Source organism: Phoca vitulina, unplaced genomic scaffold (assembly GCF_004348235.1).
Source record: "Phoca vitulina isolate PV1807 unplaced genomic scaffold, GSC_HSeal_1.0 scaffold1, whole genome shotgun sequence".
In the NCBI taxonomy this organism is placed as follows: Eukaryota; Metazoa; Chordata; class Mammalia; order Carnivora; family Phocidae; genus Phoca; species Phoca vitulina.
In genome coordinates, this window is record NW_022589704.1 from 37904268 (window position 1) to 37927196 (window position 22929).

Sequence of the window (22929 nt, forward strand, 5' to 3'; positions counted from 1 at the left end):
TGCCTGTATTTATAGCCTCCATTTTCTTCTACTAATTTTTTCTTAAAATACTTTAATCTGCTTTTTCTCCTCACTACTCAAGTGAAATAACATTCTTGAAGTGGGTTTCCTTTATGATTTAAAATTTGTACAAGGAGTGCTAGGTAATAATACCCAAAAAACTAATTTAAAAGAAACTTGTCACCTACACCCTTTATCTGCTCTCATTCTAAACACACAGAAATTGTAGATATTTTACTACATTATTGAACCCTATAGAAAGAAATGAAAACCTTTAAATTCTATAGAGAGAAATCCATAACAGTGTGGAACCTCTGTAGCTCATAGTGATCACTGAATAGGATTAAAAATAATAATAATAATAAAAACCCAGCATCCCAGACCACATAATTTGTGGGGGTGATTCCAATTATCTATACTGCTTTCATTATGCAAAAACTGAAAAAAAAAAAAAAGCCAAGAAATTAATGTAAGTGGTCCCAGCCACAGAAATGTCTCTACAACCTAGGAGAGGCACATGACGCTGTAGTATATAATTCAGGCTAAGGATGAGTTTACAAACCAAAAGTACAAAGCAGTTGAGGAGATCTGACATCATGAAAGACAGCATTTACTATACATGGGAGAAATAACAATCAGGAATTCTAGATAATACATAAATGGTCTTTAGAATGAAGATGTTTAAAATATGTTTAAAGAGATTTTAAAAATACAAATGAATTCCATAAGGTAAGAGTAAAACATTATGAGATAAAAAGGACAGATGAATTTGAATAAAAAAATAGAAATTTTAGACATAAAAAACATAATAATTGAAATAAGACACTTCTCAAGTGTATAGGATAAATAAACATTTAAGACCATGAATTGGGTGAACTAGATCACACGGGATAAAGAATGAGAGGCCAGGTGAGTAGGAGAAAACCCAGTGGAAAATAGCGTTAGGACAACAGAGAACAATGTTTTAAGTAAGTGGCAGAAAGATCAAGTATGACTGAAAAGTGTCATTTGGATTTGGTAATTAGGTCAGTAGTTAACCTTTGCAAGAGCAGTTGCCTTGGAGTGATGGTGAGGGAGACAAAAATTATGGCATATTGAGGCATGGATGGGAGGTGAGGAATTGGATATAAGTAGGAACCTTGACTGAAATAAGGCAAGAGCTACAGGTGATAGTTGCAGGGAGGATTTTTCTTTTTTTGAAATTAATGAGATTTAAGCATATTTACATGCTTTGGGAGAGGGAGGATAGGCTGGTAAAGACTGACAGAGACTTTAACTTGATAGAACTAATTTCCTGAAGAAAAAGGAGCAGAGGATGGGAACTAAAACACAACTAAAGGGATTTGCTTTTGATATCTTCTAAGGACAGCAAAGTACCACGCCAGGTATTGTCCAAGCATTTTATTTATTTTTTATTTTTATTTTTTTTTAACATTTTATTTATTCATTTGAGAGAGAGCAAGAGAGCAGGGGAAGGGGCAGAGGGAGAGGGAGAAGCGGATTCCCTGCTGAACAGGAAGCCTGATGCAGGCGTCCCTCCCAGCACCCTGGGGTCATGACCTTAACCGAAGGCAGACGCTTAACCAACTGAGCCACCCAGGCGTCCCTGTTCCAAGCATTTTAGATGTGTTAACTGAACTGGATGAAGATAATGAACTTGAGAATGAAGAATTGAAGAATGTTCATCTGAAAATCAAAATGATAGTTATGAAGATACAATTATGTACTAATAGTTTGCTAAAAGAGAAGAGATGGTGCAAGGAGCTTAAAAAGTGGTGGTTTGAAGACTAGGAGAGGAAGTTGACCAGAAACATATAAAAGTATTTCTAAACAGTAATTCAAATGATTGTGGCATTTTCTCCAGCAGTGCTCAGATATACTGGTGTCAGAGCTCAGAGACAGACTATATTGACCCATGGTTGAAAGTCTGTAAGCAGACTAGGATGGAAAGACAAGAGTTCAGGAAGTTGACAGCACTGGCAGAGGGTGGTTAAGTGATGCTCACTAGGGTTAGGTTAGATATGAAAGGAAGTGAAGCCAGGAGGGGGATAATGATGGGTATGTAAAAAGAAAGTAAAAAAGTAGAAATAGAAAGATTCAAACATAAAAAGTCCATTGACTATCCCACTCCTTTCTGAGGCAGCAATTTGCCACAACTCATGAAGGCCACCAGAAGAGTAAGTTCTGTCATCTTCAAGTTCAGGGTTTTCTCCATGTAGCAGTATAGTCTACTGACCAGCATCACTGGCATCACCTAGAAGCTTGTTAGAAATGGAGAATCTGAAGCCCCGCTCCAGAAATACTGAATCAGAATCTGCTTCTTAACAGATCTGCAAGTGATTCTTATCATATTAAAGAAGCACTGAGATAAGAGTGTAGATTCACCCTTGGTTTATGTGTGTTGGTCATGATATGCTAGGAGAAGCAACAGGCAGACATTCTGAGCTCCCAGACTCAATGAATTTATTACCTTTTTAATGTATAACTTAAATCCTTTTCCAAATGATTTGTCATCCTGCACACTAACTTGTCCCTAGTTCCATCCCACACCCCAGGTGCTCTTATATCTGAATATCACGGGTTTGCACAGGAAACCATAAGCTTCCTTTCAGTTTTAAAATTCTTTGATTTTATCATAGCCAAACATCCTCTCCATAGAAAAAACACATGAAAATCAGTAAAACTGAAATGAAGTGAAATGAAATTTAGTCAGTGAGAAAAGTAATTCTAAGGAAAATTTTGCAATTAGTCACACACACACCCCATCTGCTCTTGGGTCAGCTTTCAAGAATGATACACTGTCTTTCTTCTCATAACATTCCAGTGTTTTGAAGTCGCTTGAACTGCTTTTTCTCCTCTCCTTTGTGCAAAACCAAACCGAAATTCTTCTAAATGAATTAAGTCACTTGAGAGTCTGAGTGGAAGCTCGAGCGAAATTGCCTCCTCACATTAATGTGGAACCAGTTTCCGAGGAGGTATTCTGGAGAGCAAGACAGGACAGCGTCAAACTGGTCACCCAGATAACTGTTGGAAGCGTCAGTGTTAATGGAAATTTTAATATAGTTTTTTAAAGACTAGCAATGCTTTTTATGATTCAGGCTTTCATCTTACACCAGGAACTGAATGTTGCCGACCTTCTAGTGATTTTTTTTTATGTGCCGGTGCTTTTAAGCGCTGTTACCTATGGGGCAACGTCTGCGGTCAAAGAGGAAGAAAAAAACCATTTGTTCCCTCTTCAAGCTAACTGGCCCAGAGGGCAGTGGATGTACTCTATTACTGCTAGCAGAAACGAAATTGCAGAGGCCTGAGGCATTTCAAAAATGAACGGGAAGGGTTTTTAAACTGCGCAGGGAGAGATGTTTGCGACGTGACAGCGGAGAGCCCCAAGCGCTGATGGCCTCCCTCTCGCGCTGGGTCAGCTCCCCACCAGTAATCGCCTCTCCCTCTCCAGGTTAACCCACCCCCTACCCACCCTCCCCCACCCCTTCCCTCCCCTCGCCCCCAAGGCACCCGCGCCCTCCTCTTCTTTCCCTCCGCCTGCCTTTCATAGCGTTTCCCTACCTCTTTCCTTCTTTTCCTTCTCCTCGCCCCCTCCCTTTTCCCCCCTCGATCTCTCTCGCAGCCCACCCCGCTTTCTCCCTTTCTCTTTTCCCTCAGATTCGCGCTCCCACTGCAAACACCGCCTCTTCTGTCATCTAGACGCCAAGCGGGAGGCGCAGCAGGCCGACTGCGCGCAGGCGCACTGCGCGGCGGGCACGCGGGCAGGCTGGGCGTCTACGCAGGCGCGCGCTGCTCTGGCTTGGTTCTGGCGCTGGCCGCTAGGCGTTCTTCGGCTGATTCAGTCAGGACTTGGGGCCGCGCGCCGGCGGGGGCACCATGTTTCTTCAGTCAGTCAGTCTCTGGAACCTGGCGTTTTATGCCCTTATGGTTTTCATGGCGACCCTGGGGCTGTGGGACGTCTTCTTCGGCTTCGAGGAGAACAAGTGCAGTATGAGCTATATGTTTGAGTACCCGGAGTATCAGGTGAGGTTCGGCTGTCTCTCACCTGGGCGCTCCGAGACTCGGGCCCCTCCTGCAGGTTTCTCCCCACTTTGGCTCCCGCGCCTTTCTGGCCCCCTATGCCAACCTCGTCTCTGTTTTTTTCGCTCCGGAAGACACTGCAGACCCCCCCCCCTTTGTGTCCTCTCAACAGTGGGGTGTCTGGTTACCTGAAGCATCCTCCCGGCCCCCCTCGTAGTTGCTCCCTTGTCCCTCCTCCCCCTTCCCGGTCCCAAATCCCAGGTACAGATTCTTTTGACTGCACGGGCCCACCCCCACCCCCCATTCCTAGAGACGCAACTTCAGACCCTCTCCCTAAACCCAAACCACATTTTCCCTGCGTTCTTGTCTTAACAGGTGCCGCTGGACCCCCCTTTGCTTTCCACGCGCCTAAATTCTCACCATCCCGCGCAGTGATTTGCACGTCAGCTTTTGCCTTTCTAGAAAGGGTCTGAGCTTCTGCAGAGTGTGTAATGGCTAGATCCCAAGACTGCCTTTGCGACTCCAGGGTTTTACTCCTGTGTGAAAGGTTAAACCTGATTAAGTAATTAAATGGAAAACTATTGAGTTTTCCTCCTGTAAAGTTGGCGGAGCCTCCGGTTTTGTAGGTTATGGGTCCATGCGTGTACATACAAGCCTGTGTTTATGCATGTCGTCTCTTAGCAGTTGCATATAAAATCTATTTCATAGTGTTTTTGTTTTCTCACTGTTTGCAATTTAAGAGAGACCCGGCCTTCCTGGCGCGCGTACTCGCTCTCTGCCCCCCACCTCTTCAGTTCCATTTTGAGTATTTTCAATCACAGTTGCTTCCTCAGGTCAACATAGTAGAATCTATCATTTCATTCATGACCAGCTGTGGTGATAAATTACACAACTGTCCAAAGAAATTTCTCCTGAATGATTCTTTTATTTCTAAACGCATCTCCCAATTATGGAATACATGTTATAATGGTGACTCCCTACCATAAAAAGCATATGTACTATAATATATTACTGATGAAACGCATTTTAAGTATACTTTTAAAACCATAGCAGATTTTTTTTTAAGGTGAAGAATGCAGATCGTGATTGCCTCTGTGTACAGGTCATTATGGAGGAGCATATTACTTGGTTAATGCTATTATTTAGATCCTAAAATTACCTAAGGTTTAGATTGCTGAAGAACATCTTTTCCCCATGGGCAAAATTCTAGTTTAGATTTCATTTGTTTTGAGATCCTTATCTTGGTTTTGCATCAATAAGCAAAAAATGCTTATAAGGGAGTGGAAAAACTTGGTATCAAATACTATTGAAGGAGATTTTAACGTGTTACTGTTGTCTCAGTTTCTAAGCACATATCCTGGTTTATGTTTATCAGAGACTATGCATAGTTAAGTACGTGGGCTTTTAGTTTAGTTTTTTTTTTTTAACTGAAAATAGAGCCCTTATAATCTTTAATTTTTCTGTGGTTTAATAATTGGGAAACTCTCAACAGGTTGAAGTAGATCACTTTAGTTTTGTATTGCGTTGAAGAGTTTGATTAAAACAAAATTATCTGGAACAATACAGAACTAATTCCCATTTATTTTGAGATTGTCCACAATTATTGAAGCTATTTTAATATCTGCAGTAGTGGAAATTGCTTAGTGTTGAGAACAAAGCGTACGGACTCAGAGATCCATTTCTTGCCTCATAAAGTTAACCGGAAAGACAGAAAATTAGCTAGTGCAAAAGAGCTATTTGGCCTTTTTTTTTTTTTTTTTTTGTCGAGTAGTCTGTATTTAGTTATTTTGATTTAGATTCCCTTTTTGAGGTTTTACACTTCCATTACTGTTAATAATTTGTCAGTACAGTAATAATTACAGCAGCCAGAGTTTCTGATACACATTTTCAGTAGACTTTTATTTTTTTATGATGTAAAAAGCTATGTTAATTAACTTCAGTATTTATATTTGATTCTTAGACCTTTTGTTGTGCACACCAGGTCGTGTTATTTTAGAAATACAGTTAAAACCTGTCTATAGAAATGAGTCATTTTGAAATATAGTGAGATTTCTGAATAACAGTAATTCTATTAAGAACCAGTGGTTTTTAATGAATATATATCTAAATATATTTTATATGTATTGTTTATTTTTAGTTATATTTTATAGTAAGCTTTCTAATTGTTTGCAGATTGATGTCCAGCATTTGAGATGACATAGTCCTTGGGTTTTCTCCTTCTTGACACTTTTTTTTATTGCTAATTTGCATATTCTTTAGCCAAATTTTAGAGGAAATGAAAGGTAGTTGAAACACACTCAACTTTATTCTCCATTTTAAAAAATTAAAGGTGAGACAGGAATTTGAACCTATATGTAAAAATGAAGTGTTGAATTTAAAATTGTTTGAGTAGGGGGGCGCCTGGGTGGCTCAGTCGTTAAGCGTCTGCCTTCGGCTCAGGTCGTGGTCCCAGGGTCCTGGGATCGAGCCCTGCATCAGGCTCCCTGCTCCGCGGGAAGCCTGCTTCTCCCTCTCCCACCCCCTCTGCTTGTGTTCCCTCTCTCGCTGTGTCTTTCTCTGTCAAATAAATAAATAAAATCTTAAAAATAAATAAATAAAATAAAATTGTTTGAGTAGGGGTGCCTGGGTGGCTCAGTTTGTTAACTGTCTGCCTTCACCTCAGGTGGTGATCCCAGGGTCCTGGGATCAGAGCCCCTCTGTTGGGCTTCCTGCTCAGCAGGGAGTTTGATCCTCTCTCTCTCTCTCTCTCCCCCCCCTTCTCCCCACCGTTCGTTCTCTCTCTCTCTCTCTCAAACAATTAAATAAATAAAATATTTAAAAAATACAAAAAAAATTGAGTATTCATTTTCTACCTTTGGTTTTCCAAAATTTGCTTGTTCAGAGTTAACTGAACATCTCACAAACCTACCAGGAAAGATACACATTATCTTTTAAAGCTCTTGCTTTATTATGATAGCAAGGCAAAGCTTTTGTTTGGTAGCAAACAGTTTTAGGCAGATTGTAAAATTGGAGAAGAAACATCTGTGTTGTTTTCTCCCATTCAGTAATTTATTTGGCTGTGCTCAGATATGTGACCTAACAGTTGTTGTCTGAAAGAAAATGTTGATATTGGAAAATATGTATCATACTTTTGTTATTAAGTGTAATGTTTGCTTAGCAAATAGTTTATTGAATAACTCTGTCAGGTATATTCTAGATACTGGTTATGGGTGAGAGGGAATTAGAGATGAATCAGACCTTGTGCCTTTATGTCTTTGTAATTTTTATGTCTTTTATAATACAATGGGGGAGACAGGAATGCCATGGACAGTTAAAATATAATGTGCTGGGTGATAGACATTGGAGAGGGTATGTGCTATGGTGAGCGCTGTGAATTGTGTAAGACTGTTGAATCGCAGACCTGTACCTCTGAAACAAATAATACATTATATGTTAAAAAAAAAAAAAAGAAGAAGAAGAAGATGGCGGGAAGGGAAGAATGAAGGGGGGAAATCGGACGGGGAGATGAACCATGAGAGACTATGGACTCTGAGAAAAAAACTGAGGGTTCTAGAGGGGTGGGGGGTGAGGGGATGGGTTAGCCTGGTGATGGGTATTAAAGAGGGCACGTACTGCATGGAGCACTGGGTGTTATACGCAAACAATGAATCATGGAACACTGCATCAAAAACGAATGATGTAATGTATGGTGATTAACATAACATAATAATAAAAAATACATATAATGTGCTAAATGATAATTTCACTATAAGAGTGCATATGAGGGTCTTCACAGAAGAGAGCATCCAAGTTCATTTTCAGTAGTCAAAGGCTGCAGAGAAGTTGTGGTTAATTAGAGGGCACATATATATAGTTCATGAAGTGCAGAAACAAGAAAACTGCAGGAATAAAGAATAGCATTTGTGAAGGTGGGAAGGCACCAGGACACATTGTATAAGCAGTATGGATAGTATATAAACTGCTAACATTGGTTGCCTTCTGGGTAGGGAATTAGATGGCTGAAGGACCAGGAGTAGGAGAGAGCCTTTTCATTGTATATCCTTTGCGTCTTGAATTTGAAGCATATTAAAAAATTTAAAACGTGGCATGTGTAAGTTATAAGAACAGTAAGAATAATTAGAGGCAGATTTTAGAGGGTCTCTCTCAGGCCTTTATCATCTATTAATATAATCAGGAAACACAAGAGGTGTATGCTTTAACACGGTATTTCTTGTTTTATTTTATTTTTTTAAAAATTTTATTTGAGCGGTGGTGTGGAGTGGGGTGGGGCGGAGGGGCAAGAGGGAAAGGGAGAGAGAGAATCTTAAGCAGGCTTCACACCCAGCCTGGAGGCCAACTCAGGGCTCGCTCTCACGACCCTGAGAATCCTGACCAGAGTCAGATGCTTAATTGACTGAGCCACGAAGGTACCCCACAAGGTATTTCTTGACAGCAGTATGCACTATGGATTGGAGCAGGGAGGTTATGACAGGAAGAAAGACTAGTCTGAAAGATTCACCTCTCCCTAGGTCTTTTTATTAAGCTGGAGTTATTAGGTGTGAGATGGGCAAAGGGCTGAGAATTCTTTGTAAGATCTTTAAAACTATTCATTTTGATCAAAATTCCTTTTTCTTTTTTATTAATTATGGAGCTCAAATTTTAATTTTCCAGTTTTAATTCACAAGTAAAAGGTACATATAAAATAAAGACATTAGTTTCTTGAATCAGTATTTTTCTAGCACTTGGGAACTTGTTAGAATTTTTGTCTTTTGAAAGAGTTCCCTCTCTTCACTGTGTCTCTGTCAAATAAATAAAATCTTAAAAAAAAGAAAGAAAGAAAGGGTTCTAGGTTAGAGATTAGAAGGACCTGTAGAGTCAAGAGAGGATGAACAGCAGGGGCAGGATTGTGGAGATAGTATTTAAGTATAAAGGTAATTTGATTTTGATTAAAGGTCTATTTTGGGGGAGGGGTGCTCATTTAAAATAATCTAGATAAAATAATTTAAAATATATGGGAGTCTTGTTGCTATAAAAGTTTTCTTTTTAAATCCCTTGACCCTCTTCTTTTTGTTCATCAGCATCCTTTCATATGCCTATACTTTTTCTATCTTCAATCTGGTCAAAACCCTTCTTGTTTCTTCCTGCCACTCCCAACTTGTACTCTGGAATGCAATTTTGCCATTTGCTAATAGTTTCCTATTCTTCTTCTTCTTTTTTTTTTAAGATTTTATTTATTTGACAGAGAGAGACACAGTGAGAGAGGGAACACAAGCAGGGGGAGTGGGAGAGGGAGAAGCAGGCTTCCCGTGGAGCAGGGAGCCCAACGCGGGGCTCAATCCCAGGACCCTGGGATCATGACCTGAGCTGAAGGCAGACGCTTACCGACTGAGACACCCAGGTGCCCCTAGTTTCCTATTCTTCTGAGTTAATTTTCAAGTAGTTCAAAATTTTGCTTAGCTAATGTACTAAAAAGAATGATCTAATACTCATGTACTGTCATATCCAAAGGTGTACTAAATTAGGAGGAGTTAAGAGTAATGGTATACTTGTTCTCACATGTTTTCTTTTTGCTTAATATGTACTTAAAATATTGCATCATTTTCATTTTTGATTATATATTGTGCATGGTCAATATTGGGACAAATTTGAGTTGAAGTCCATATATGTGATATGTGTGTGTGTGTATATATATATATGTATATACGTATATTTATATATAGCAAATCATGGGATTGGTATTTCTGCATTTTGAGTATTTGAGGAGATAAAATTGCTACTATCTTAAACAGTAAGCTCACAGTCTCTAAAGATGTTTTCAGTTGTTATTAACACAGATTGTTTATGGTAATATTTTTAAAAGAATATTCAGGAATGTGCATGAATGATCAGAATTCTGCTTTTTAGAACAGTGAGGTTTTTCAGTGTTATTACCATTTACAGACTTTAAAATTCATTCAGTACTTAAAATTTTTATCAAGCACATGTACCAGCACTGCTAGATCATTAAATCTATTGATGTCTACTTAAATAAAATCTACTGTTCAATGTAACTGGCTTCATTTTTAATGGTTTCTATAGTTTAAAAAAGGAGCAGAAGAAGGGCTTATATTTTACCATCACTTTTATACATGCCTACCTTTTGGGGATGACATTAAGACCTAATTTGTATTTTTTTGAAAAAAAAAATGTATCAATTACTGGCTCATTTGTTATAATATGAATTGCAGAGTAAGGTTCAGATTAATTTGTGAAGCACATTGCGGGTCAAAGCATATTAAATTGAGAGGTCAGAAAGCTTACTTTCCTTTGAATGATATAACAACTGGACTATATAGTTGGGCCTAAGTACAAGGAGAGGCATTACAAACCAGTTTAAAATAGCAAAAAAGAATTGATTTGATAATGGAAAGCCTTTATCATTTCTAAGTATAACTGATACTGATACTATATTAAGTACATTTCCAATTATATTAACAAGTAATTAGCTGACATACCCCAGTGTTTTTCTTTTGTCAGTGGCTATTTTGAGTAATTTGTATTCATTAGAATTTCAGGTAGTTCCATTTTATGCATTCCTGAAGACTGCATGGTTCAAAACTCACATGATTCAAAATGACTTCTACATATGAATAAACTAAAAGTAAAACTTATTTTGGGCATTAAGTGCAGTTTTATCATCAGTAATACTTTTATACTGTTTCAAATGTGTGTAATTCAGAATTGGGCGCAGTAGACTGAATTGTATTAATACAACTGATTAAAGTGAAATTGCCTCTTTTTTTTTTTTTGCTGCAGAAAATAGAACTTCCAAAGAAACTGGCAAAACGCTATCCTGCATATGAATTATATCTTTATGGAGAAGGATCCTATGCTGAAGAACACAAAATTCTCCCTTTGACTGGTATTCCAGTTCTCTTTCTTCCTGGTAATGCTGGAAGTTATAAGCAAGGTAAGTCTTGGAAGTAAATTTTGAAAGCTGTAAAATTCAATCGAAGAATTTATCAGATACATACTCTGTGTTAAGTACTGTGCTAGGCATACTGGGAGACAAATATTTGACATTTTGTCTGAGAGAAAAAAATGAGTACAAAGAATAGTTGAAGACTACTTAGAAAAGAGTAAGATGGAGAAAAAGAACAGGATGGAGTAGGTAGGATAAATGATATAGGGATTCAGGAATCAGCAGAAGAAAGGTTTATGTTGGAAATGGAAGGTACAGAAAACATAACAGAAATCTGATTAGAGAAGTAAATTGGTATATGTTTTGCCAAACAAGAGAAAAGATTGGTTTCTTTCTTTTGGAGCTATTTAAATTAGATCTAGAAATACTGATGGGAACACAGAAAGGTGAAGATAGGGAACCTTTATGTATAGATTCCAAATTGAATGTTGGCCTGGAGATAATAGCAGTTATTTCTGGCATAATAATCAAGTAATCTGGAAGTAATTTCATTTAAAAAGTGCTTTTCGGTTATTAACTGGCATATTCTTTTATATAATAAGAATAGAATTCTTTCAGGGATGCCTGGTTGGCTCAGTCGGTTAAGCATCTGCCTTGGGCTCAGGTCATGGTCCCAGGATCCTGGGATTGAGTCCTGCATCGGGCTCCTTGCTCAGTGGGGACCTGCTTCTCCCTCTGCCTGCTGCTCCCCCTGCTTGTGCATGCACTCTCTCTCTCTCTCTGACAAATAAATAAAATCTTAAAAAAAAAAAGAATAGAATTCTTTCAACATTTAGTGTAATTACTTACATATTATGTATTTATCTAGTAAATATTTGTGTTTTAGGTATTAGGGATCCAAAACAGACCAAGATAGATAAAATCCCTCCCCTTTGTTAAACTTATATTCTTGTTGGAAAGACAGCCATCAAATAAATATATCAGTAATATTAAAAGTTAGAAAAACAGAGTGAGGGAGAAAGGAGAAATAGGGTCAGGAGGTGGCTAGTTTAGTTGAAATGGCTAGGAAAGGCCAGGATGAGGAGGTAACATTTGCGCAGAGGCTTGAATATAGCAAGAGACTGAGGTATGTGACTATTTGAGGAAAGACCCTAAGGTAGGAACATGCTTAGTACATTCAAGGCCACAAAACCTAGAGAAAGTGACAAGAAATAAGGATGGAAAAGTAGCCTCAGGCTATATCATATAAGCTGTGGAAAAGACTGAATTTTGATCCAAGTGTGTTGGGAAACTGTTAGAGTTTTTTGGGTAGGAAATGATATAATCCAATCTTTTTGTCAGTTGTTAATTGTTTGAAATATAACACATATACAGAGAAATGTGTAGAATATAGATATTCAATTAAAAATTATTATAAAGTGAATACTCATATAGCCAAAATCTAAGTCAAGAAGTAGAAGATTGCCAGTACTGTGGAAATGCCCTGTATGCTCCTTCCTGATAAAACTTTCTCCCCTCTTTCTAGATGTAACCACAATCCTAACTTAAAGGTAGTAAATTTCCTTGACTTTTATTGTTTAAGTATCTAAATGTGTATCTCTAATACAATCCACTTTTGGGGGGTTATTTTTAAACTTCGTAACATAAACATAATCATTCAGTAGGTATTCTTTGGTGTCTGGCTTCTTCCACTCAACGTTTTAAAAATTCATCCAAGTTTGGGATGCCTGGGTGGCTCAGTTGGTTAAGTGTCTGCCTTCGGCTCGGGTCATGATCCCAGGGTCCTGGGATTGAGTCCCACATAGGGCTTCCTGCTTGGCAGGGAGTCTGCTTCTCCCTCGGCCCCTCCCCCTCCTCGTTCTTTCTCTCTTTCTCTCTCTAATAAATAAAATCTTTAAAAAAAATTCATCCAAGTTCGTTTATTTTTTACATTCTTTGTTATCCCATTATATGACTATACCATAGTTTAAATATTCTGTCTTTGGACACTTGTGTAATTTATATTTACTGGCAATTACAAGTAAAGAACATTTTTCTTACTTTGGATCACATAAGCCCATGTTTCTGTAAGATGTATGCCATAACATTATTCCATGTCACGGGTTATATGTATCCTTCTATTTTTACTAGAAAGGATACACTAACTTTACTAAGTTAGCACTGGTTGTGCTAACTTATACTCCCAGAAATACTACGTTATACTTCCCTTTGCTCCACATCCTTGACAACATTGGAATTGTCAGATTTTTAAATTCTATACAGTATGGTAGGTGTGATTTATTTTTAAAAAATGATTATTCTGGCTTTGCTGTGTAGAGAATATGCTGTAAAAGGGCAAGAGTGGAGAAGGAAAGATAACATTAATCATCAGGGAAATGCAAATCAAAACCATAAGGATAGATATCATTTCATACCCACCAGGGTAGCTATAATCTAAAAGATAATAGCAAGTGTCACTGAGTATGTTAAGAAATTGAAACCCTCATCCATTGCTGGTGGGAATATAAAATGGTAGAGCCACTTTGGAAAAACAGTTTGGCAGTTCTTCAGAATGTTAAACATAGGGTTTTATGCTTAGCAGGTCCACTATAGGTATCTACCCAAGAAAAATGAAAATGTACATTCACACAAAAACTTGTTTACAAATGTTCATAGCAACACTATTAAAAATAACTAAAATGTAGAAACAACCCAACATTAACTAAAGAATGGATAAATAAACTATATCCATATAATGGAATATTATTCTGCAATAAGAAGGAATGAACCATAAAAGAAGAAAATTACAGGCCAATATCCTTGATGAACATAGATGCAGAAATTCTTAGCAAAGTATTAGCAAACCAAATCCAACAATATACGATCAAGTGGGATTTATTCCAGAGATGCAAGGAGGTTCAGCATCCACAAATGAATCAACATGATACAATTACATTAATACAATGAAAGATAAAAATCATATGATCATCTCAATAGATGTAGCAAAAGCATTCAACAACATTCAGTATTCATTTATGACAAAAATTCAACAAAGTGGGTATAGAGGGAATGTACCTCAACATAATAAAGGCCATATATGACAGTCCTACAGCTAATATCATGCTCAATGGTGAAAAGCTGAAAGCTTTTCCTCTAATTTCAGGAACAAGACAAGGATGCCCACTCTCACTACTTTTATTCAACATAGTATTGGAAGTCCTAGCCACAGCAGTAAGGCAAGAAAAATTTTTAAAAAGCCACCCAAATTGGAAAGGAAGAAGTAAAATAGTCACTATTTGCAGATGACATATATAGAAAACCCTTAAGACTCCACAAAAGGCTGTTAGAATTAATAAATGAGTTTAGTAAAATGCAGGATACAAAATCAATATACAGAAATCTGTGGTGTTTCTGTATACTAATAACAAGAAATTAAGAAAACCCATTTACAATTGCATTGAAAAGAGTAAATAAATACCTAGGAATAAATTTAACAAAGGAGGTGAAAGCTCTCTACACTGAAAACTATAAGACACTGATGAAAGAAATAAAAAAAAATAAAATAAATGGAAAGATATTCTGTGCTTGTGGATTGGAAACATTAATATTGTTAAAATGTTCATACTGCCAAAAGCCACTACAGATTCTGTGTAACACCTATCAAAATTCCAATGGCATACTTCATAGAACTAGAACAAATAATTCTAAAATTTGTATGGAACCACAGAAGATCCCAAATAGCCGGAGCAATCTTGAGAAAGAACAAAGCTGGAAGTATCACACTCCCTGATTTCAAACTGTACTACAGAGCTGCAGTAATCAAAACAGTACAGTATTAGTAAAAAAAAAAAAAACCAAACAAACAAAAAACAAAAAACCACACACAGATCAGTGGAAGAGAATTGAGAGCCCAGAAGTAAACCCACACATATATGGTCAGTTTATCTCTGATAAAAGAGCCAAGAACATAGAGTGGAGAAAGGACAGTCTCTTCAATAAATGGTGTTGGGAAAACTGGACAGCCACAAGCAAACGAATGAAACTAAGCCACTGTCTTCCACCATACACAAAAATTAACACAAAATAGATTAAAGACTTGTATATAAGACCTGAGTCCTTATAATTGCTAGAAGAAAATGTAGGCAGCAAGCTCCTTGATATCAGTCTTAGCAACATCTTCGTGGATCTTGCTCCAAAGCAAGGGAAACAAAAGTAAAAATAAGTAAATGGGACTACATCAAACTAAAAAGCTTCTGCACAGCAAAGGAAACCATTAAAATGAAAAGGCAGTTTACTCAATAGGAGAAGATATTTGTAAACCATATATACAATAGGAGGTTAATATCCAAAATATGTTAAGAACTTATATAACTCAACAAAAAATAACCCGATTGAAAAATAGACGTAGGATCTGAATAGACATTACTCCAAAGAAGACATACAGGTCACTAGCAGGCATGAAAAGATACTCAATATCACTAATTATTAGGGAAATGCAAATCAAAACTACATATCACCTCATACTTGTCAGACTACTACTGACAAGTATCTACTACTATCAGACAAATAACAGGAATGAAATCTTGCCATTTGCAATAACATAGATGGACCTTCAGAGTATTATGCTAAGTGAAATGAATCAGGCCGAAAAAGATGAATACCATATGATATCACTGAAATGTGGAATTTTAAAAAAATAAAAAAATAAAAAATAAACTCAGATAAAGAGAACAGACTGGTGGTTACCAGAGGGTAAGGGGGTTGGGAGTGAGCAAAGGGGGCCAGTTGTGATGGATGGTAAATAGATTTGTGGTGATGATCACTTTGTAGTGTATACAGGTGTTGAATTATAAAACTGCACACCTGAAGCTTATATAATAAAAAGGAATTAATTAACTGATAACATGAATTACATGGTACAATGTGCATAAACCTTGAAAACATTATAAAAGTGAAAGAAGCCAGTCATAAAAACCCATGTATATGATCCCATTTATAGAAATGTCCAGAATAGGCAAATTCATAGGGACAGAAAGTAAATTAGTACTTTCCAGGATTGGGAGGAGAAGAGGAATAAGAAATGACTGCTAATCAGTACAGGGTTTTCTTTTTGGGGTAATTAAAAAATATCTAAAGTTAGATTAGATTAGTAGAATTTTGTGAATATACTAAAAATCATTGAATTGTACTTTTTACCATAATAAGTTGTATAGTATGTGAATTGTGTATGTTAAAAAAATGGAATGGCAAGTAGGTATTTTGTTTGCTAACCCATACACTTCAGCTTTTAATGCCAATTAATGCAATCAATTCACAAATTCTGTGGAAGGGTTTACAGAGCAAAACCTAACACAGTGTGGAAGCAGGTAGACCAGTGAGGAAACCATTAGAATAGTTAAGGCAAGAGATGATGGTGCTTAGATTAGGAAGACAGTGGTGGAAATGGTGAGAAGTGTTGATTTGGGATATATTTAGAAAGTAGAGGATGATAGGATTTACCGATGGATTGGATGTCATGTGTAAGAAAAAGACAAATCAAGCATAAGTATCTAAACCAAGTGATGAGCATATTATTTCTTGTAGGAATTTTCTCATTCTTAAATTAAAATCCTCAAGTGTGACTTATTCATACAGATGGCTAACATTTCTTATTCTTCAAAGTATTCTTCCCCTCCCTTTTAGTTATTTTTCCTAATCAAGTGGAAGCAGGTAAAGAATGAATGACCTGTTTACTTTTTATTTAATTTAAATTTAAAAAACATTTAGGGCACAAAACATATAATACAAACAACGGTTTGTTCTTCTAAATTGATAGAATTGAAGGATGTCACCCTAAGTAGGTTGTTTATATTCAGAGTGTGGGATAAAGTTATTTGTTAAGAGACTTTGAAGCAAGAATGGTTGCAACTTTAAAAATTTTGTTTAATGTACAGTTTGCACTTTTCCTCTGCAGTTCGTTCGATTGGTTCTATTGCACTTAGAAAAGCAGAAGACATTGACTTCAAGTACCACTTTGACTTCTTTAGTGTGAATTTCAATGAAGAACTGGTGGCACTGTATGGCGGAAGTCTTCAGAAACAGACAAAGTTTGTACATGAATGCATTAAAACAATTCTCAAACTCTATAAGGTAAGAGATAGGCATGCAAATCAATAGTGATCACCTATTAGCATTTTTTAAGGGATTCAACATATTTTAAGTCATTTATTTGTTTATATGGAAGTTGAAGTGAAGATGACACAAAGGGTTTGTTTTGTTTGTGTGTGTGTGGAGGGAGGGAGTCTTGTTTTGAACTCAGTGGTTTTTGAAGTTTAAATTGAATTTATAAGAAACCTCTCGTGAATTTAGGGGAAAAACTTATTTTAACTTTATAAATTAGAAGTGCTTTGAATTTCCTAAAGACGATTAGTATGGATCAAGCCCCATGTCAGGCTCCCTGATCAGTGGGGAACCTACTTCTCCCTCTCTCTCTGCCCCTCCCCCTGCTCATGCTTTCTCTCAAATAAATAAAATCCTTAAAAAAAATGTTGGATTATTGTTTTTGAACCTTGTTCTTTTCTAATGTAAGCATTTAAGACTACAGTATTTCTTCTAAGCACTACTTTAATCTTACAAATTCTGATGTGTTTTTGTTTTCATTTTTTGTTTGTATCAAGTTTTTATTTAAATTTTAGTTAACATATGGAATGATATTGGTTTCAGTAGAATCTAGTGATTCATCACTTACATATATACCCAGTGCTCTTTTATTTCCCTCTGTCTACTAATGACAAAAATGAACTACTGGGACATCATCAAGATAAAAAGCTTCTGCACAGTGAAGGAAACAAAACTAAAAAGCAATCTATGGAATGGGAGAAGATATTGGCAAATGACATATCTGATAAAGGGTTAGGATCCAAAATCTATAAAGAATTTATCAAACTCAATACCCTAAAAAATAATCCAGATAAGAATGGGCAGAAGACATGAACAGACATTTTTCCGAAGAAGACATAGATGGTTTTGTTTTAGACAGGTTTGATTTGAGATGCACTTTAGACATCCCAAGTGTAGTTGGTATGCAATTGGAGTTTAAGGTGACAGCTTAAGAGAAGAGGTCCAGTCTGGAGATGATAACTTGAGGGTTGACAGGATATAGATATATTTAAAGCCATGAGACTGTATGTGATCATTATGGAGTCAAGATGTGAAAGAAGAGACTGAAGGACTGAGGCCTGAGTTACTCCCATATTAAGAGATAAGGAGAGATGAGAAGGAAACAGCAAGAAACTAGAAAGAAGCAGCCAGTGAGGTAAGAGGAGAACCAGGAGAATTATGTTGTCAAGGAAACCAATTAAATCATTTCAAAGAGGAAGAAGTAATCTATGTCAAATCCTGCTGATAGTTCAAGTAAGATGAGGATTGAGAATTGGCAAGTAGATTCCTTGGTGACTTGATAACAGTTTTGGAGGAGTGTTGAGGTGAAAGCCTAATTGGAATGAGTTTAAGAGTATAGAAGTTGAGAAATGGAGAAGGCAAGTACTGCATAGGCAGTTGTTTTGATGAGTTTTGCTATAGATATGTAGAGAAAGATGTAGTCACTAAGGGCAAAATGGGAGTAGAGTTTCTTTTTTAAGGGAAAATAGTATTGTATTTATATACTAGCAAGAATGATCTAATAGAGAGGGAGAAATAACAGTGCAAGAAAAAAGTGAGAAGAATTGCTGGAGTGATGTACTTGAGAAGACCAAAGGGGATAGGTTTCAGAGCACATATGGAGAGTTTGGCTTTATCTAAGATCAGGTCTGTGTTGGAGATCATCAAGACAATTCCCAGGCTTGATGATTGTCCAGAAAGACTCACAGGACTCAGCATATAGTTGTACTCATGGTTATGGTTTATTACAGTGAAAGGATATAAAGCAAAATCAGCAAAGAAAAGGTGCATGGGGTGGGGTGCCCGACCGACTCAGTTGGTAGAGCATGTGACTCTTGATCTCAGGTTGTGAGTTCAAGGCCCACATTGGGTGTAGAGATTACTCAAAAATAAAATCTTAAAAAAACAAAAAAAAGGAAAAGAAAAGGTAGATGGGTGAAGTCCAGAGGAAACCAGGTGTAAGCTTCTAAATATCCTTTCAGGGGAGTCACACCGGATACATTTAATTCTGATAGCAATGAATTGTGATGTGTGAAGTGTTGTCTATGAGAGAAGCTCATGAGAAATTCAGTGCCCGAATTTTTTTACTGGGGGCTGGTCACGTAGACACCCTGTGCCTAGCATGTACCAAAATCCCAACCAGAAGGACAGCAGGTGTTCAGCATAAACAATATTTTCTGCAAAAACAGATTCATTTTTAACATTTAGGAAATGATGGGAATATCCCAGGATCTAAGGTCTCAGACTACAGCCCAGAGCCAACTTACATGCAGTCCATTATAAGGATAGCAGTCTCAGGCTTACTATGTTAACTCTTTTCTGCATAAGGTCCAATTTATTCATAGTAACAGGAGAGGAGGCATAGATGAAGGATCAGTGTGGAGAGCGATAAGCCAAAGTTTGGTAATGGAACTGAGGATACTATATGGAGACAGAAAGGATTTTTTAAAAAGCAATGCTTATTTTAACATGTAATTGTCGGGGCGCCTGGGTGGCTCAGTCGTTAAGTGTCTGCCTTCGGTTCAGGTCATGATCCCAGGGTCCTGGGATCGAGCCCCGCATCAGGCTCCCTGCTCTGCGGGAAGCCTGCTTCTCCCTCTCCCACTCCCCCTGCTTGTGTTCCCTCTCTCCCTGTGTCTCTTTCTGTCAAATAAATAAATAAAATCTTTAATAAATAAAGAAATAAAAATATGTAATTGTCAGTGAATAAATGTTATGGAATGCTGGTTTCTTTTTAAACCCAGGTGCACAATAGAGAAGTAACTTGGTAAGATATATCAGTATGATGAGATACTATATTGCTATGGTAACCATAATTGTTCCAAATTTTTGTGATGATTTCTATTTTAAATAAATGATCTTTTTATATCCTATAAAATCTAATATTCTGGTATACACCAAATATAATTACAACTCTTGTATCCGATATAGCAAATGGTAAGACGTGATCTACTAGACCAGGTGTTCTGATTTGGGTTCAGAAAACCAAAGCGTAGCTATTAAAAATATTTGGCAGAATACAAAATGGTATGTATATACTAATTACAAGTAAATGAAAATGTATTTCTGTATCTTATGCAAAGTTATATAAATAGTTTAATTTTCTTTCTCCTATAAAATTGCTTATATGTAGAGGGAAGTGTTTAGTATTTTTGTTATGATACTAAGACTTCATTATGCCTTGGTGATTTTTTTTTTTTAAATAGGGTCAAGAATTTGCTCCAAAAAGTGTGGCAATAATTGGTCATTCTATGGGTGGCCTTGTTGCAAGAGCATTGCTTACATTGAAAAATTTTAAACAAGATCTGATAAATCTTCTTATCACACAAGCCACCCCTCATGTTGCTCCTGTGATGCCATTAGATCGTTTTATAACAGGTAAATACTATTACATAAACACTAACTGACCTCCCCATTGTTGTTTAAGATTAAACAGATCCTTGCACCTACTTCCTTTGAGAGTGTGCAGCTCAGTTTCAAATTAACACCCCCATTTCTGAGCATCTTTCTTTGTGACTTTCAACTTAGGCTAATAATTGAAACTGCTGTTAGTTTTCTCTGTCCATAGCATCTTACCATGGAGAGCATGTGTCTTATAATCCCTAGACACTTGGGAATCAGTTTAATTACTCTTGGGGATGACTCTCTGTCTCTTAAAGTATGTTTAAATGTCCTGTGTTTTGTTAACTCTTCCAGTACTTTATTCAAAATAAGCTTATATTTAAGTAAAACAGTAGAAATGCCTTGTTTTAAATAAATAGATCTGTTAATGCTTTATATGGTGAGAAAGAATTGCTAATATTTGTTACTGTATTTTGGGTGTTGTATTAAGAACTTTACATGATGTATGATTATTTCACTTGATGCTTAGAGCATCATTATTATTTGCATGTTTAAAGAAAGTCAAGTATTATCTTCACTGTGTATTGAAATATTGTATGATAGAAGAAATATTGTATGATAGAAGAAAGTCTTTGAAATCAAAGAATTTTTTCCTGATCAGTAAATTTACACCACTTCTTACCCTATCAAAATTTGCATCATCTTAATTTTGATGAAAATGAGAAATATACCTTATTGACTCCAAACCAAAGCACCCATTTTAACATAACTTTGCCAAGGAGTAATTTATTTGCTGGAATATATGCTGCAACAGTACCTACAGTTAAGTTTCATTTTTTTCCTTATTACATTTAAAACTGCCTGTAGAAATCTTTCAGTAACAATTTTTAATTTTAGTGAAGTTGCTTAAATTTGCTTTACTAATTCTAATAATTACAAATGACCTGTAGGTTTAGAAAAAAAAAAAAAAAAGGCATAGACAAGTCATAATACTTGTCAACACAGTCGAGAAGTTTTTTTATTACATTTTATATGGATGAGCCATGTATGTTAAATTAGAATTACTCAGAATATATCTTTAAAAACTTTGAGGAAAGAGCTTTCAAAAGAGTCTGATTTTATTGTTTTTGAAGGATAGCGATGGTCTGTCTCTAAAATGTTCAGGCTGAAAGTAATTCTTAGGGTCAGGGTACCTTTCTAGTAATCAGCAAGCCTCTTTCTTATTTATTCTGTATTTATTTCATATTTCATTAAGCCAGAATTAGAATGAAAAAAAAACCAAAAGTTCAAGGAGTGGCAGATCTTAGGTTTTTAGGAGACCTATATGACCTTCAGAAGTCCATTCCCTGTTTATACTTGATGGAAATACTGCCCTTTAATAGGGGGAAGGAAGCTGTGCACTGGGCTCCCCACTTTAGAGGGCTCTGCTCTGGCACTGCCATTCTGCACAAGGTGAGGAGTATATAGGCCAAGCAGCCTCCCCACTTGCAGGCTGTGCCTTTACTTCTGGATGATGATCTAGGTAACCAGGCCTTCAGACTTTTCTACCATGGCCTGTGTGGGCTTCTTACCTGAATCTGACCTAAGGGCAGGTATGTAAGTAAGCTTGAGTTGTGGCTAAGGAATGGCTCTGCATGAGGTACTGATAGAGCTTGGATATCCTGCATCCTTATAATGCAGGATGAAATTGGAATGGGAAGAAGAGATTAGAGTTCAGTTATGGGTCAGAGATCTGCCCTTCCTGTGCTGCCATAATCTAGTGTCCATCTCTGAGGTGTCAAATTTTGTAATTTGAACTTGGCCTTCCAGGTTATTGCAATGATATATTTGTCAAAGTAGGCAGAGAAAATATATTTAACAGTTTGTTAGCTGGAATTTTTACTTTTAAATATTTAGACATAAAGCCATGTGTACCCCATTGGTACTCTTGTCCCGGGACCTGCGGATGTTAGGAATGGGTCTCCTTAATCACATTCTAAGTAAATACTGTGGAGATCTTCAATGGGAGGAGTTTGCTGTTCCAAAATGTTTGAAGCCCTCAATGGGATCAAATGCCAGGATGAAAGTACATTAAGTTTTGATAATCAGAAAAGGAAATGAGAACTCCTCTTCCCTCGCCTCAAATCTTTGATACTATATTTTTCTCATCTTCCATAGATAAAGTGGAAAAATTGCATTCTTCCTATTGAGCTACCTATTACTTACTCTAAATGGGTAGAACCTTCTTAACCCTTATATTTTCCATAGCAGCATTAAGTCCCAAGACCAAAGTGATTGTTGTCCTGATTGTATTTTAAGAACTTAAATAGTACTTTGTGTGGTGGTGGCTGGCCGCCGTAGAGAGCTGCTAAGCTCTCACACTGCCATGATTAGGAAGATCTACAATTCTTTAGCATAGTGAACTTGTATCTTTGGAAGAATTTTAGGGGTTTCTACTTGCTATACTGTGTGGCTCATGATCTAGCAGCATTCTTGTGGGATATAGAGACCTGTTTGTGTATGGACTTGTCAAAGCTAATAAAGTTTGGATATCTTTTTTGTTTATTGATAACTTCAGTAACTCTTAGTAT

The 22929-nt window shown here is 36.8% G+C and overlaps 1 protein-coding gene across 1 annotated transcript in view; it reads left to right on the plus strand.

The window, feature by feature from the left end:
• Positions 1-3725: 3725 nt before the first annotated feature.
• PGAP1 (post-GPI attachment to proteins inositol deacylase 1) overlaps positions 3726-22929 on the plus strand; it is a 72354-nt gene continuing 53150 nt past the window's right edge. Inside the window, exons 1-4 of the mRNA XM_032405677.1 lie at positions 3726-4023; positions 10795-10948; positions 16833-17008; positions 20224-20395. Coding sequence (XP_032261568.1) covers positions 3877-4023; positions 10795-10948; positions 16833-17008; positions 20224-20395 — 649 coding nt within the window. The 5' untranslated portion in view covers positions 3726-3876. The remainder of the gene's footprint in view (positions 4024-10794; positions 10949-16832; positions 17009-20223; positions 20396-22929) is intronic.